This window comes from Gopherus evgoodei, unplaced genomic scaffold (assembly GCF_007399415.2).
Source record: "Gopherus evgoodei ecotype Sinaloan lineage unplaced genomic scaffold, rGopEvg1_v1.p scaffold_37_arrow_ctg1, whole genome shotgun sequence".
Lineage (NCBI taxonomy): Eukaryota > Metazoa > Chordata > Testudines > Testudinidae > Gopherus > Gopherus evgoodei.
The window spans coordinates 583676-597953 of record NW_022060049.1 but is presented as its reverse complement, the minus strand read 5'-3'; the positions used below and the strand labels follow the sequence as shown (position 1 = coordinate 597953).

General features: G+C 52.3%; 1 protein-coding gene across 11 annotated transcripts in view; it reads right to left on the bottom strand.

Moving 5' to 3' along the window:
* Positions 1 to 320: 320 nt before the first annotated feature.
* WIZ (WIZ zinc finger) overlaps positions 321 to 14278 on the bottom strand; it is a 160412-nt gene continuing 146454 nt past the window's right edge. For 10 of the 11 annotated variants that reach the window (XM_030545474.1, XM_030545476.1, XM_030545478.1 and 7 more), the window contains 7 exons: positions 12476 to 12982; positions 8755 to 9234; positions 6378 to 6911; positions 5308 to 5838; positions 3584 to 4027; positions 2519 to 2711; positions 321 to 1911 (listed from right to left, as the gene is read on the bottom strand). In XM_030545474.1, coding sequence (XP_030401334.1) covers positions 1755 to 1911; positions 2519 to 2711; positions 3584 to 4027; positions 5308 to 5838; positions 6378 to 6911; positions 8755 to 9234; positions 12476 to 12982 — 2846 coding nt within the window. In that variant the 3' untranslated portion in view covers positions 321 to 1754. The remainder of the gene's footprint in view (positions 1912 to 2518; positions 2712 to 3583; positions 4028 to 5307; positions 5839 to 6377; positions 6912 to 8754; positions 9235 to 12475; positions 12983 to 14278) is intronic. The other variant, XM_030545479.1, reaches the window with a different exon arrangement.

Below are 14278 nucleotides of genomic sequence, written 5' to 3'. Positions count from 1 at the left end.
GTTTGAGTTGCCTTCTGCAGCCATTCTATTCTGAACCAGTAATGGGAGTGGTGGGGGAGATTTCCTGCTAGTGAAAAAATCTAAAGATACTTGAAAAAACATCTGCAGAAATTCCTAAAAGCGAATCTTCCCAAGCTGACTTTTGGTCAGTAAATAAAGAGGTAACAATTCATAGAAAACTCCCAACTGGGTTTATCTATCAAAGCATCACAAAAGGAATTTTGCCTCTTAAATTGTGATGGTCCCCTGTGCAAACAACATCCGATTCCCTCTCCTTTCTGTCTGGATAATATAAATGCACACACTGTAGGATGCTTGGCTTAGTTTCCAGAAGAGAAGTTTAATCTAATTTACATATTCCTAGGTACATTAATAACCAGAATATGCCCAATGAAAAAAGTTAAAAGGTAAATTCCCTCCAAGCTCTGCTCAGCTTGGGATTCCAAATAAAAATGAATGCTCGTTATTTCTACACAAAACTAGAGTTAAAAAAGTTGAGGTTCTATGCAGCTACACATAAAAAGCAACAGCGAGCAGGGCTGTGTGGAGAACGTCCAGGTTCTCCTGGAGAGAGCTGGCGACCGCCACTGTTGCTGTTCTGGAGTCTGAATTGGCAGGAAAAGTGTTAGTAGCACTCAGCACTTCCCCAAAGAACCCTGGAAGCCCATGCCTGCTGTCATGCCTCCTGGGATAGACTTAGCCGGTATTTACACACCTGAACTCAGTCAGGAGTTTACACACCCACCCTTCAGACAGGTGGGGCGAGAGGTCGCACTGCAGAGACCTTAAGACATTCTACAAATCGAAGGCTAAGAAAGGAAAGGAAGGCAGCGTGCAGCCTAAAGCTCCCCCCTCTGGTAGTGTTGGGTCACCGCCTCGGGAAGCTAACAGCAACAGAAACCCGCGGGGCACTGCACAATCTCAAGTGAAATGGTTAGGACGACAACTGGACAGCAAGAAGTTGTGGGGAGAGGAAGAATGAATGCAGACATTACGAGACAGGTGGAGGATCAGTAAATCCATGACTTGCCATTTAATGTGTGGGATGAAGTTGACCAATGATGTATTGTCTGGGGGAGGGGGATGGGTAACATGCAGCGCAACCCAGTAAGAATGGACTCTGACATCTACGTGAACTAAATTAATCGTCGTCTAAGGAATCGAATATACATTAACTCTAGGGCCATATACATAATTAACAACATTCACCGTCACAGACAGAGTTGCTTTCTCCTCTCTCCCTATCTTGTTACAGATGGCCTGATGGACTGTCATGTTTGCAATTCTCATAGAAACCTGAATCGCAACAGAGCAAACACGCACTCCCCTCCCTGGACCAAAGCCTCTGGACTAATCTGCATTCATTAGCGGGAAAGAGGGATCCTCACATTCATCTCCTTTTGCAGGGAGCTCCTGTTCCCAGCTGGGAAAATGAGTCTCATTTCACACCCATCAGGATTCCGTGCAGCAGCCTCCTTGCCTGCTTCATGGGAGCCCCATGGGGTCCCATCTCCAGTCTGTAACAGTTGTCTCCCCCAGAAGAATGTCTTATGTCACGTAGTGCCCAACGCAGGCACTCCCATGCAATGTGAGTCAGCCTAGGGGAAGTTGGGCTCTGGGAGGCTGCAGAGCCCAGCAGTAAGAATTTAGCTACCTCCCTTTGGTAACCGTCTGCAGCAGAGTCCTTCAACGTGCTCCTTTGGAAATGTGCTCGTACAAGAGAGGGGCAGAGGGACGCTGGCCAGCGGGCTCCGTTACTGAGCCTCAGCTACAGCCTGCACCTCGGGGGCCTCTGGCTCGCTGCGCAGGGGGTCGGCTTTGGAGAAATTCATTTCCAGGATGTGTCGCTGGAGATGTCGCACCCACTCCTCCTGGATGGAGAGAGGGCCCTGGAACTCCACCTCGCAGAACCTGCACCCAGGGGAGGAGAAGGGGGAACAATGTCAGACCCTGGACGAGATGCTCATTCAATATTTCTATTATGGCTCCAGTTGGGAACAACCCCATTGTTCTGGGCACTGCCGCCCAACTCTAAGGAGCAAACAAATGGGGAGAGAGGATGCAGACGTGCACAGTGCATTGGAGGAGGTTGTTTAATTAACTGTCAAGACTTTGCATTGACTGTCAGGCATCCAGAGAAGCCAGTCTCGGGGAAGCAGCTACCACTGATCTCAGCACCAGACAGACAGACATGGCCCTTTCTGGAAACCAAACGTTACCTTAAACTCCAAGCAGGCAAATACTGGGAAAGACCTTAAAGGAAGAGGGGTGTCATAGCCAGGACTGGCTAGCGTCACACAGTATGAAAGGGCTCTAAGACTAAAGGCACTGATGGCAGGCTGAGGGACAGCTGCTGGCATTAGGAATCATTGTGAAAGGCTACACATAGGTGGGGGTCTCTCTGCATGTACTGCACAGTCACTGCCAGGAGTCCATGCCTTCAAGGAGACAGTGCTGCGGACTGGGTGCCATCCAGCACTCCGGATGGGGGAGCAGGGAGCCCTCTCTGTAGACATACCTGCACTTCAGGGTGTAGATGTTACCCACAAATTTCACCAAGGATGTCTGTGGAGGCCTGGGGACCAGTGAGGGCACTGGTCTCATCCTGGGTGCTGGCTGGCGAGCTTCCTCCATTTTCTGCTGGAAGTCGCTGGCCTCCTCCTCTCGGGAGAGGGAGGCCTCTGGGGGTTTGGCTTGTCTTCGTTCAAACTCTAGGACAGAAGAGGCATCTTCAGAACACAGCACCATTGACAGGCACGTCACCCAGGTTACAAGCTTGATGCTGAGCTGCAAGGGCCCACTATGCCCCCCTTCCCCTCACCCTGCTTCCCATCCCAGGGGACTGGCCGTATAATCCCACCATGGGCAGTGAGTAATGGTTGGGGGGTATGGGGGAGAGAAAAGGCAGTGGTGGATTATTGCACTCGCCAATGGGGCCTGTGCCCAGGGGCCTCTGGCAATTTGGAGTCCCTGGAAAAATCTCCCACCACGGCCTCAGGGTGGAATGGCATGGGCCACGATGGGCAGAACAGGGGAGGGGCTCCAAACTCAGAGCTCTGCCATTGTGCGGGGAGAAAGAGGCTCCAGGCTTTGAATTCTCTTCATCATGGTCCCAGCTGACTGGGGTCTGGTCCTGCTTTGAGCAGGGGGCTGGACTAGATGACCTCCTGAGGTCCCTTCCAACCCTGATATTCTATGATTAGCTCTCAGGCCCCCCGAGCCAGGAGCCACGGGAGGGCTGAGAGCAGCAGGTGGAGGTGTGGCCTTGGCAGGAAGAGGCAGGGCAGGGGGCTAGCATCCCCAAGGGGTAGCTTCGTTTGCTGCCCATGGATCCCACCACCTGTCACCAACAGGAACTGTGTCATCATGCGGTGCATTGGCTGGGAAGAGAGGACAGGAAACACAGGATGCTGACTGCCCACCTGTGGGCTCATCCTTCCCTCCCTCCGGGGGCAGTGCTCTGGACAAGGGTCTCCCAAGCTTTGCCAGCCCACAGCATCCCGAGACACCCCAGGGTAAAGGTGTTTGCAGGCTCCTGCTTGGCAGTGAGTTCAGGGGCAATCAGAGGTGGTTCCCAACTCACTGTTGATGTTCTGGCGATGCTCCTCCACCTTCACCAGTGACAGGGGAGAGGTGACCATGGGCCGCTCACTGCCCCCACCACTGCCCCTCTCCAGAAGTTTGCTGGGCTCACTGTGCCCCATCTCACCCACCAGGCTCTTGCTCATGAGGGGCATGGTGCCTGGCTGCAGGCCCAGGGGCAGCCTCTTCCCTGTGCTGTCCTGCTCCCGTGAGTGGGACGAGTTGCGGAACTTCTTGGTGAAGGGCCGGCCCCCCTGGATGTAGCTGCGATAGGCTCCGGCCTTCTGGGGCCTGTGTTTGATCCACTCGCTCAGCGTCTCTATGGGTGAGCCATTCACGCACCACTCAGTCACACCAAACTGCCGCAGATGAGCCCGAGCATGGCTGGCCAGTGCCTTGCGGTTCTCGAAGTAGAGGCCACAGAGCTCGCAGCAGGCTTCACTGGCTGGAGACAGAGAGAGCAGGGAGTGAAAGCTTGCAGAGGGCCTGGGAAGTAGCTGGCAGCCAGCAGGGAACCTCCCAGCAGCTGGAAAGCAAAGAAACACTGGGGTGCTAGGATCCAACAGGAAGGAGTTGCTTGCTCCCTGGCCCTCTCCCCAATCCTCCTCCTCCACGGGGTCGGTCTGGGGTGCTGGGGGTGTGTGTGTGAGGGAGCAGCATTTCCACAGGCTGTGGAATCTGCCCCTTACTGTCTGCAACCTACAAAATGGCTGGAACTGTCTTGTGACCCAACTCCCCACAATCCTTTGCATCTGCAGGGGGCTGTGGGATGGAGTGGGCTGCATGATGATTGCTGGCCATTCTGTGGGTCACAGGCCACTGGCCCAGGCTACCCAGTAGTGAACTGCGCTACTTTGGCTATACGGTGTCCAGAGACCACTGGCAAAGGTCTTTGTAGTCCACTGAGTGCTGCAGGGGGCTTTCCAGGCCAAGCTCGGTAGGGAAGTGATAAACTAAATCCTGCTGCCTGTGCCCTGAGGTCTTCTCACTGCTTATTCAGCCAGCTCCCACGGGATGTTGGTCTGCTCTGCAGCTGGGAGGCTACTTCCCAGCATGGGTAGACAGACAGGTGCTAGCTCTGCTGAGGCTAGTTCTTACAGCAGTGTAGCCAGGAACAGCACAGGTGGGCAACTCTGACTAGCCACCTGGATGCATACCAGGTGGTCTGGGCAGGTTTGTATCCAGGTGCTAGTGCGAACCATCGCCCATGCTACCCCAGCTACACTGCTATTGTTAGCATGCTAGCTTCAGCAGAGCTAGTGCATCTACCTGTGCTGGGAAGCAGCCTCCCAGCTGCAGTATAGATGTACCTGGGTTAAGGGCTCAGAACATCCTCTGGTACCAGACAAGTTGCTCTTGTAACGTGGCAGGTTTGTGGCACCAGATCTGAGACCCAGAGCAGTGGACTCCCCCGTCCCTTTATGCTCTCTTGGTTTCTGGGGATGGGGCAGCAATAGAGGAGACAACAAAGCAGGACGTCTCTCTGCTGGGAAGTGGGAAGGAAAGCGCTAACACCCCAGCAGTGTGCTACCTATCCCCTTCTCCTTGGGATACAGCAAAGCAGGGCTCTCCACCCACCCATCCCTCTCTATAGGATGGGGCCCTGGCATGGCACTCCACTGGACCCTCTATGAAGGGACACTGTACCTGCGGGGCTCTTTGCCTGTCTCCCCCACCACAATGGAGCCCTGGCACAGCTCTCTGCCTGCCCCCGCCCCCACTTACATGTGTGTGCCGGCTTGTCATGAGCTGCCTTGGCTTTGAAGGGCAGCTCGGTCTGGATGTAGGTCTTCTGCTTCACTTCGCCATGGCCCCCAAGACGATCTTCCTGCAGTGGCCGCTTGGCGGAGAGTGGAGTCAAGAAGCCTCCGTGGGGTTTGTTGGTGAGTGGCGAGAGTGAGATCTCCCGGCTCATGCTGGAACCACTGGGGCTGGGCTTCCCCGTCCTTCCACCCAGTGGGGAGAGGGACATGGCCTGCAGCATTTTCCCAGGGGACTTGAGGGCTGCACCTTCCTCTGCCATCGGCTTGGGGGGCTCAATGCTGGAAGTATGGGGCTCCTTCTTGATCATACAGGGCTTGGACTTCTTCTTGAGGATCTCCCGCAGAGTGTCGATGGGTGAGCCATTGACAGACCACTCGGTCACCCCCATCTGGCGCAGGTGGGACCGGGCATGGCTGGACAGCCCCTTCCGGTTCTCGAAGTACTCCCCACAGAACTCACATCGGATATCCCTCACGGGGTCAGCACGGGAGGCTGCAGGGAGCAGAGACAGAGAAGGGAGTGCCTAGAATCCGCAGGCAGCATCCAGCCCCACGCCACTGGAAGGCTCACCAGGCATTGCAGACTGGCGCACCCCCACTCCGTCAACCTGCACGCCACAGAAGATCTAACAGCAAAGGCTGGTGAGCCATACCTCTGCTACTGCAGCCCTCTATCTCTGTAGCAAGGAGGCACCGGGACATCATGTTAAACATGATTAAACATAGCTGCTAATATTCAGCCGCATCTGTAATGTGGCACCTAAGGATCTCAAACCACGCTACCAACATTGTCACCCGCCCTATGAGAGATAAGTGTGATCTCCAATTAACAGTTCGGGAAACAACATGCCCGAAGTGGCCAGTGGCAGAACTGGGAACAGAACCCAGGAGTCCTGACTCTCAGTCCCATGCTGTGGCCAAACACTGATTTGATCTCCCCACCCCCCCTAAACTCTTGCCTACTATGGCAGGTGATCACTAAAGTCAAAGTCACCCCTCCATGATAGCAGGAGTGCCGCTGCTCACACTTACAGAGGTTCAGGGGGGACATCTCCTCCCGTGACCAGGTCCTGTTGGATGGATGGGGCTCACCGTGGAGGTTCCCAGACATCATCTCTCGCTTGATCTCCATTCTCATTTGGTCTTGTTTCAGTTTCTTCTGAAAAGAGGAAGGGGCCATCCCTGGAAACATCTTCCTGGCTGTTGGGGGAGGGGAGGAGGTAGGAGAGTGTCCCATGGGACTTCCTGGCTGCTGGACCTTTTTGGGCATGGAGGGCACATGAATCTCTCCTGGGCTGTGAGGCTCCAGCGATCCCATGCTGCCGATGACGGTCTTGGTCATGGCTTTCTGCCCTGTGGTTGGTGGGTTTGTGGTGCCACCCCGGGGCTGAGCTCTGCGCTTGAGGATCTCCCGCAACGTGTCGATTGGGGAGCCATTGACATACCACTCGGTCACCCCCATCTGGCGCAGGTGGGACCTGGCATGGCTGGACAGCCCCTTCCGGTTCTCGAAGTATTCCCCACAGAACTCGCATCTGATATCCCTCACGGGCTCCGATCCAGAGGCTGAAACAAGGAGGGGAGACGTGCATTTACTGTAGCACGTGGCAGGCACAGCCCTATGCCACTGGGACACTAGGAATTTCATTCCCCCCAACCAGACAGCACAAAGCAAACACTCCACGCGCCAGAAGTCAAGACAATGGCAAAGCTGATCCAGGAACAAACTCAATGAAAGGAATCAAACCACTGAACGATCCCTGGGAAATGCAATAGGCAGGGGCAGTGCAGGGAGGACAGAGCAGGCTTTGATGGTAGGGAAGAGAGCAGGCCCTCTTGGTGAGCCTAGACACAGCAACCGCAATGGCTGGAGGCCTTGGTAGCAGCTGTGATCCAGGAGGCCTGGGAGAATAGTCATTTCAGTATCTTCCTTTGTGTGCATGTCCTGCTTGCCCAAGGCTTTAGAGGTGGGTGTCTATGTGTGTTGGGTGCTGAGTAAAGGAAGGGGACCTGCAGGCATGCTAGAGCCCAGATGAAGACATACATTCCACGTTTGTTTGAATCTCCTTCCCACAGACACTGGAATGATCTGTCCAGGAAGCGCGGCAACCCAGGCTTGTATCGCGCACTGGCTTGCTGTCCACCAAGCAGCTAAACCAAATGTGGGCGTCCTTGTCATTTTTGGCTAATCAAAGTGCTGAGCACTCTTCCTTCAAATGCAATGTATCCTTAACCCCATCCCCTCTTGGTTTCTGCAGATCTGCCTGCCTGCAGCATGATCCAGGAAACCCTGATTTCTCAATGTGTGCTTGGAAGGAGCAAGAGGAGTAACACGATGCGGTATAATTTTTTGCCACCATAAGCAAGCTGCAGTCTGAGCCATGCAATCTCCTGGAGGTAAATGTTTAGCGGTGAGTGGGTGCAACTTACACATCGTCTTACAGGCTGCTTGAAAGGGAGAAAGCTTAGCAGCCAGTCAGCATTAAATCACCAGTTTATGGAGAAGAGAACGCACAAACTAGCCACAGTCACTGATCACCCCTCTCCATCTGAAGGCAAAAGCAGAACCTGCCTCCTTCTCTGCACCAAGGTAAGGGGAGAATGGAAACAGACACCCCCCTCCCAGAATGGGGACCAGACTCAGGCCAAAGGCCTGATGAATGCTGGCCTGAAATGAAAGGACAAGAGAGGTTGATTCCTCCTCTGCCAAGGACAGACAGGGCAATTTCAACCCAAGATGAAAACACCCAGCACTGGGTTTTCTAGCAGGGTCCAGGCACTGAGTCAGCATGACATAACTGTACACGTTAGGCCACCGAGTATCCTAGAAAGTGCAGCAGTCCCTGTCTATCGAGCAGCAGAGAGAGAGCTCAGCCTGTACAAGGCGACAGGCTTTCTGCAACATGAGAGCACCAAACAGCCTGGCCTCCCCTCCCTGATCTGGGTGGTCAAGCAGTCAGAACCCATTTTGACTCAAGGATTCATTCCTGAATGGATGGTGCCCAAGCAGGTGCCTGGTGTTACCTTGGAAGGGAAGGGGCTGGGCTCTTTATCTACTCAGGACTGAGGTAGGAACATTGTGTGTGTGCCTGTCTGAGGATGGACACAGAAGCTGGCTCAGAAAGTGGTGAGAGACAGCACTTTATGGGGAAAAGGAAAAAGGTGTGTGACCAAGAGCCATTTATTCTCTGTCATTGTCCTGACACAGAACCCAGGAGTCCTGACTCCCAGTCCCCTGGGCCATACTCCATCCCAGCACTGGGAACAAAACCCAGGAGTTTTGATGCCCAGTTCCCTGCTTTAGCCAAACAATGGTGAAGGCTTGATAGGGAGTGGCATCAGGCCTTGCTTAATGTAAACAAGGGGGAGAGGAGGAGGGAAGAGGAGGCAGTGATGAGAGAGAACCTACAGAGGTTGAGTGGAGACATCCCAGCATCTGAAGCCCAGTACGCGCTGGAGGAAAGACCCTGTTTTCTTTGCAGACTGGCCTCAGCTGACAACCTGTGGGTTTGTGGCTTCAGTTTCTTGGATGGTGGAAGGGAGTGAGGTGAGAGGATCGCTGGCTGTTTGCCCAAAGGCCTTGGTGGAGGTGGTTGTTTCATGCCTGTTGCAGGTGCTGCTGCTGTGCTCTTTGGGCTGGGTCTGTCCGAGCTCCCAGCCTCCACTAATGATTTTCTCTCACTAGGGAGGAGAGAGGAAAGACGGCTTTTGAAGTCTTCACTTTGGATGAGGTCATTTAAAACATCAATTGGAGAGCCTTTAGCATCTGGATCATTCACTCCCAGGTGTCTCAGGTGGGCTCTAGCATGACTCGATAACCCCTTTCTGGTTTCAAACCAGGCACCACATAACTGGCAGTCAATTTCTTTGCCCGAGTCACTATCTATAGCTGCGGAAACAAAACACATCGATCATAATACATACAGTCACTGAGGAGAACGTCTTTCAAGCACCAGTTACAACCCAAAAGGGACTTGGTTCAAGTGGCCTGGGTTGTCTCTCCAGTGAAGAGGTTATATGCTGCATTCTCTAGAGGTTTTAAACAGGTAGCCCTAAAGGAAAGATAAATTACCACGCTGGCCCAGGCAGCATTGCTGCTGCTCCCTCATGGTTATGCTGGAATTCCATCGGAAACCTTGATTTTCAGGACTTCTCCATCATTTCTGGGTCTCCATTTACATGTGCCAAACAGCTTTAAAAAGTGGTAGCCAAAGGCTGTGCATAGTAATCAGGGATCAACATTTTATTTTGTGTTCGCTGGCCCAGGAGCAGCCTCTGGAGAATGTTACTGTTCCTGAAAACCTGTGTGTTGCTCCTCCAGCTAAGCAGTCCTTCCTACATTACTTCAATAGCCAATATCCCATGAATGGCTAAATTTAGAGATTAACGCTTTACACCATTTGAAAGCTGGAAGGCCAAAGTGTCAGACAGCATAAGGCTCTAGTTTCAGCTTTGGCTGACCCCAGTGGTACCAGCTGCTACAGTCAGGTCAGATTTAACATTGGAAAAAGCAAGAAGATAAATCAGAATGGAGTGATTTTAAAGTCCAATATTTTGTGACAGGATGGGATGAAAACCAAAGCTTTGGTGTAAGTTCTAAATGCCTGGGGTTCCCTAGCCCCAGTTCTTTGCAATACCAACCCTTAAAACCATACTGGGCACACAGGCTCCTCACGCTAGCTGTGCTCCTTTGACACTGGAACAGAACTGAATACAGTCAGCTCCTGAGCATTCTCTTTCCCCATCCCTGCTAAGTAGCAAGGAAAATCTCAGACCTAGTTTTAAACATGATCTTTTTTTAAAAAGGATTTCATTTTATGAAGTTGGTGACTTTCCCAAGGGCATGCATGGCAAGGCTATCCCACAGGTGGCACCAAGAGATTAACGAGGGATGGGACTTTCTGAGGGAAAGAGCCCTCACTTGAACAACTAAGAGTGAAGACTGGAACATTGTTACTGAGCACATGCAGAACTGGTGCATTGATCATTACAAGCTCACAAAGTTCATGCACATTTCTGCAGAAAAACTGCCATATGTGCTTATAGTGGCTGTCTCTTCCATGCAAGTCTATGAATGTCAAGCAGGCACATAAGATGTCAAGGTAATGGCAAGCCTCTTGATTTGAAATCTGCACTCAGGTATATGGCTATTCCCCAAATTGCCCAGCCAGACCCCAGCAGCCTAGGTGAAGGTTAACACAGGGGCCCCAATATCAATGGGAGTACTGCCCACTGCTATCTCAGGAGCTTGGATAACGGAAGTCTAGGCCTGGTCGTCATAACTGGGCTAAGAAAGATTGGGACATGAGGATGCCAGGGCATGAGACAGTCAAACATGTCAAGCGGACAGTCACTTTCCCAACTGTTCAGCAGAATCACCCACACCTAATCAGCTTGGATTCAGGGCTTTAGTGCTCAGGTAAACTAGGCTGTGGAAGAGTTAACTGAGTGATACATAAAGGTCAATCACCCATTTGGAATGACAAACCTTGATGAACAATAGAAAGGGGGACTGGGACATGGAACTGTTCATCTGCAGGGGCCTGGGTAGGATGGCTGGTCTGTGAAAGTCCAGATCCAAATGGACAGTAGACAAGACACATTAGCACAAGCAGGACTGATTGCCACCTTGCTGCAGAGGGTGAGGACTAGATGTGTCACAGAGGCCAAACTCCATTTAGTGCTAGAGAAGGTCGCTGCAGGTCATACCCGGGACCCTGGGGAAAGGGGAATATGCAACAGTTTGTGCTGCTGTGGTCCACCTCCATAGAGAGAGAAGTTGAGTCTAATCCTGTCAGATCAAAACTAACGTTACTTGAAAAGTAACAGAAGTTAGGCTCCAAACCATACTCTGCTGAGCTTAGATATGGCAGCATTTACAGTGTGTAAAACCATGGGCTGCCCTGACTCAGGAGATCTAGCAAGGAGTGGAGTGCATGTGCTGGAGGAGAGTGGGTAATTCGTTGTGTGTATTTAGGACTATTTCCAGTTGCCAATTCCACAAGCAGTCAGCACCCGACGCCTCACCTCTCATTCAGGGTTACCAGACACTGAACTGCTACAGCCCAGTTTGGACAAGAGCTGCTGAGAAAAATCCACCTGTGCTTTCTATGCAGAACTGAAGAGTCTTCTCAGAACTCAACCACGCCGTGTTGGAACAGTTGCTGCACTGACTCAGTCTGGTTCATGGGGTGTCTCAGCTCAGATGTTGTAGAAAAGGAAAGCTAGTTGGTTGGCAAACTAGTTCAGACTAGGATTCCTCCCGACTGGCTGTTGCATCCCAGAATGCCCTTTGCTTCCCAACAGACACAGGGCACTGCAGGGAAGAGTTATACAGAGTCTAGGAACAAAGTTCGAAAGCAGCAAGTGGCATCTTACAGGAGGGTGCCTCTAGGAACTCCCCAGGAACTCCCCTCCAGGAATAAGTGGGGTCGGGTGCACAGCTGATAGACTTGCTTAGCCCCCAGAACAGGCCTGGGGAGATGGCTGCTGCACACATGGAGAGAAACAGCAAGATGGACGACCAATTTGGCTGCCCTGGTACAAACACACAGCAAAAGCAGCAGGGCCTCTGAGGAGGCAGCCTGCTCCACTTATCTGGCTGGAGAGAAATGTGGTAGGAGCTGGGGGAGCAGTGGAAAGCTGCAGGTGTAGCAGGGGCACTTACTTTACCTAGATTTGTTCGGGCGGGGGAGGAGAGAAGGAGCAAGGAAACCCTCACCAGCTAAATCAGAAACAGATGACAATCACCTCCCACAATGAGCTATGATTAGCACTCATCCTCCACAGACAGGAAAGGAGCCACACGCTTGTCAGCGAGCCACACAGAATGCAGTCCAGGACCAAGCTGGGACTCACTGCCCTGTGGATGTTTGCAAGGCGTATCCAGATTAGACAGCAGCAGCCCCTATGGGACCTCGTTGGAAAACTGCTGACAGCTACACTGAGTCCCACCCATGGCTGAAAGACAGGAAAGCCTCGCACCCATTCTCCCCACATGACAGCGAAGGGATGCCTTGTAGCAGGTTACCCAACAAACCAGCAGCATCGAGTTTTGGTCAGCAAGTTCCCACACACTCAGCTCTCCTGCCACATATCTAGTGGGAAACACCAAAGGTAAAGAGACTCACTTAGATTTAAGGGCCCTTCCTCCTCAGGCTGCGGCCACTGTGCTTTTGGAGAGCTCTGCAGAGGGCTCAGGGGCAACTTGGGGGTCTTGTCCTCGGGGTGTTTTGGAGGGGGAGAGCCTGAGAGTGTGGATGGCACTTTTTTGAGGAGGGGGGATCCTGGTTGCGAAAGGCTCTTTGAGGAGAAGCCTGGTGGGGACTTGATCGCTTTGTTCACAGGGGGATCTGGCAAGCGGTCGCTTGTCTTGCTGAGAGACAGCAGTGCTGGCCGTGGGGAGCTGCCTGTCCCTTCTTTGGGGGAGCTGGATTTTTTGCTGAGTGTTGGGGACATTGGGCTGCTGTCAGGTTTGCCCTTCTGCTTCATCAGTTCATAGAGCAAGTCGATGGGAGCTCCACTGCTCTCGGACTCTGCCACGCCCAGCTGCCGAAGGTGAGAGCGAGCGTGGCTGGACAAGCCTTTGCGGGTTTCAAAGCAGGCGCCACAGACCTCGCATGTTGTGAGGTTTTGAGCTGAAAAAGAAAAGCAGCTGTTAGCAAGTCACAGAGCTTCACAAGATGCAGTGCACAATCCCTGCATAGCTCATGCCGGGTGCCCTTGTCCTCAGCACCCGGAAGCAGCCCCCCCCATCCCAAAGTGCAATTCTAAACTACTCTAACTCCCAAGACTACTTATGCAAATGTAGCTATCTTTCCTGTTGCCTTGTCACCTCCTATCAGAACCCTGCACTGTGAGCACTTGAGGACAGGGACTACCTTCGGTTCACTTGTCTGTAGAGTGCCTAGCACATTAAGGCCCTGACCAAGGCCTCCGGGTATCAATGCAACCACCAGCAATAAACTGGGAGAAGCTGGGGATGAGGGGGAAGCAGACAAGTCAGGCAGTGTGATACGGCAGAAAAAGGACAACAGATCTGGGCCATCCCATTACAGCTGTTAACTTTGCTGTTCACCTTGCCCTCCCGTCCCCCTTGCAGTGTGTTATTCTTTCATTGTATGGTTTCTAAGTTATACTATAAATCTCAGGCCAGGGACCATGGGTAATGTTTTCAGAAGCACCCATATTCCTTTTCAAAATGGTACCCAGGGGGACCTACAATAAGAGATATGGTGCAAACTGAGCTGGCACATTGTGTACATTTCTAGGCATCTCATTATCAGCAAACCCAGAAACTGGAAGAAACCAAGGAGAAGAAACTGGAAAGACTCAGTTATGAGGTCAGACTGAGATTGAGACTGTTTAAGTTGGCCCTAACAAGGACAGAAAAGGGACATACCTGCCTAAAGACATCTGAAAGGTGCCAACACCCAGGACAGAGAGGAATCATTTACACAGCTGTTTGGGAGTGTAACTAAACCACTCTCTTCCAGTAAGGGCAGAATTCAGGACAGACACCAGGAAAAGCTTCCTTATCATGTAACCTTGTACTTATGCTGAATCATCTGCTATGGAAGGTACTGGACGAACCCACATTTGGGGTACTGAAGGTATCATGGGAACCATCTTGCGTGGCAGCAGAGTGGAGCAGATAGTCTAAGAGGCCATGCAATGCTCTGTCACAAGGCGTGTTGTTTGGCAAATTGTCCATGACTGCTCTAATCACAATAAAGTGCTGTAGTCTGGGTCCTCTAGCCTCTAGAGCCACACTAGAGTACTAAGAACAGGGGTGGCAGTAGTCCCCTCCAATTTATTCATATTAGAGGCAGCCCTTCAGCTCATGGCAAGTTGCCAACATGACTCCTCACCACAGCAACATGCGAGTATTGCCCTGCTCCAACAGGACCAACTTTCATTCTATCACTCCACGC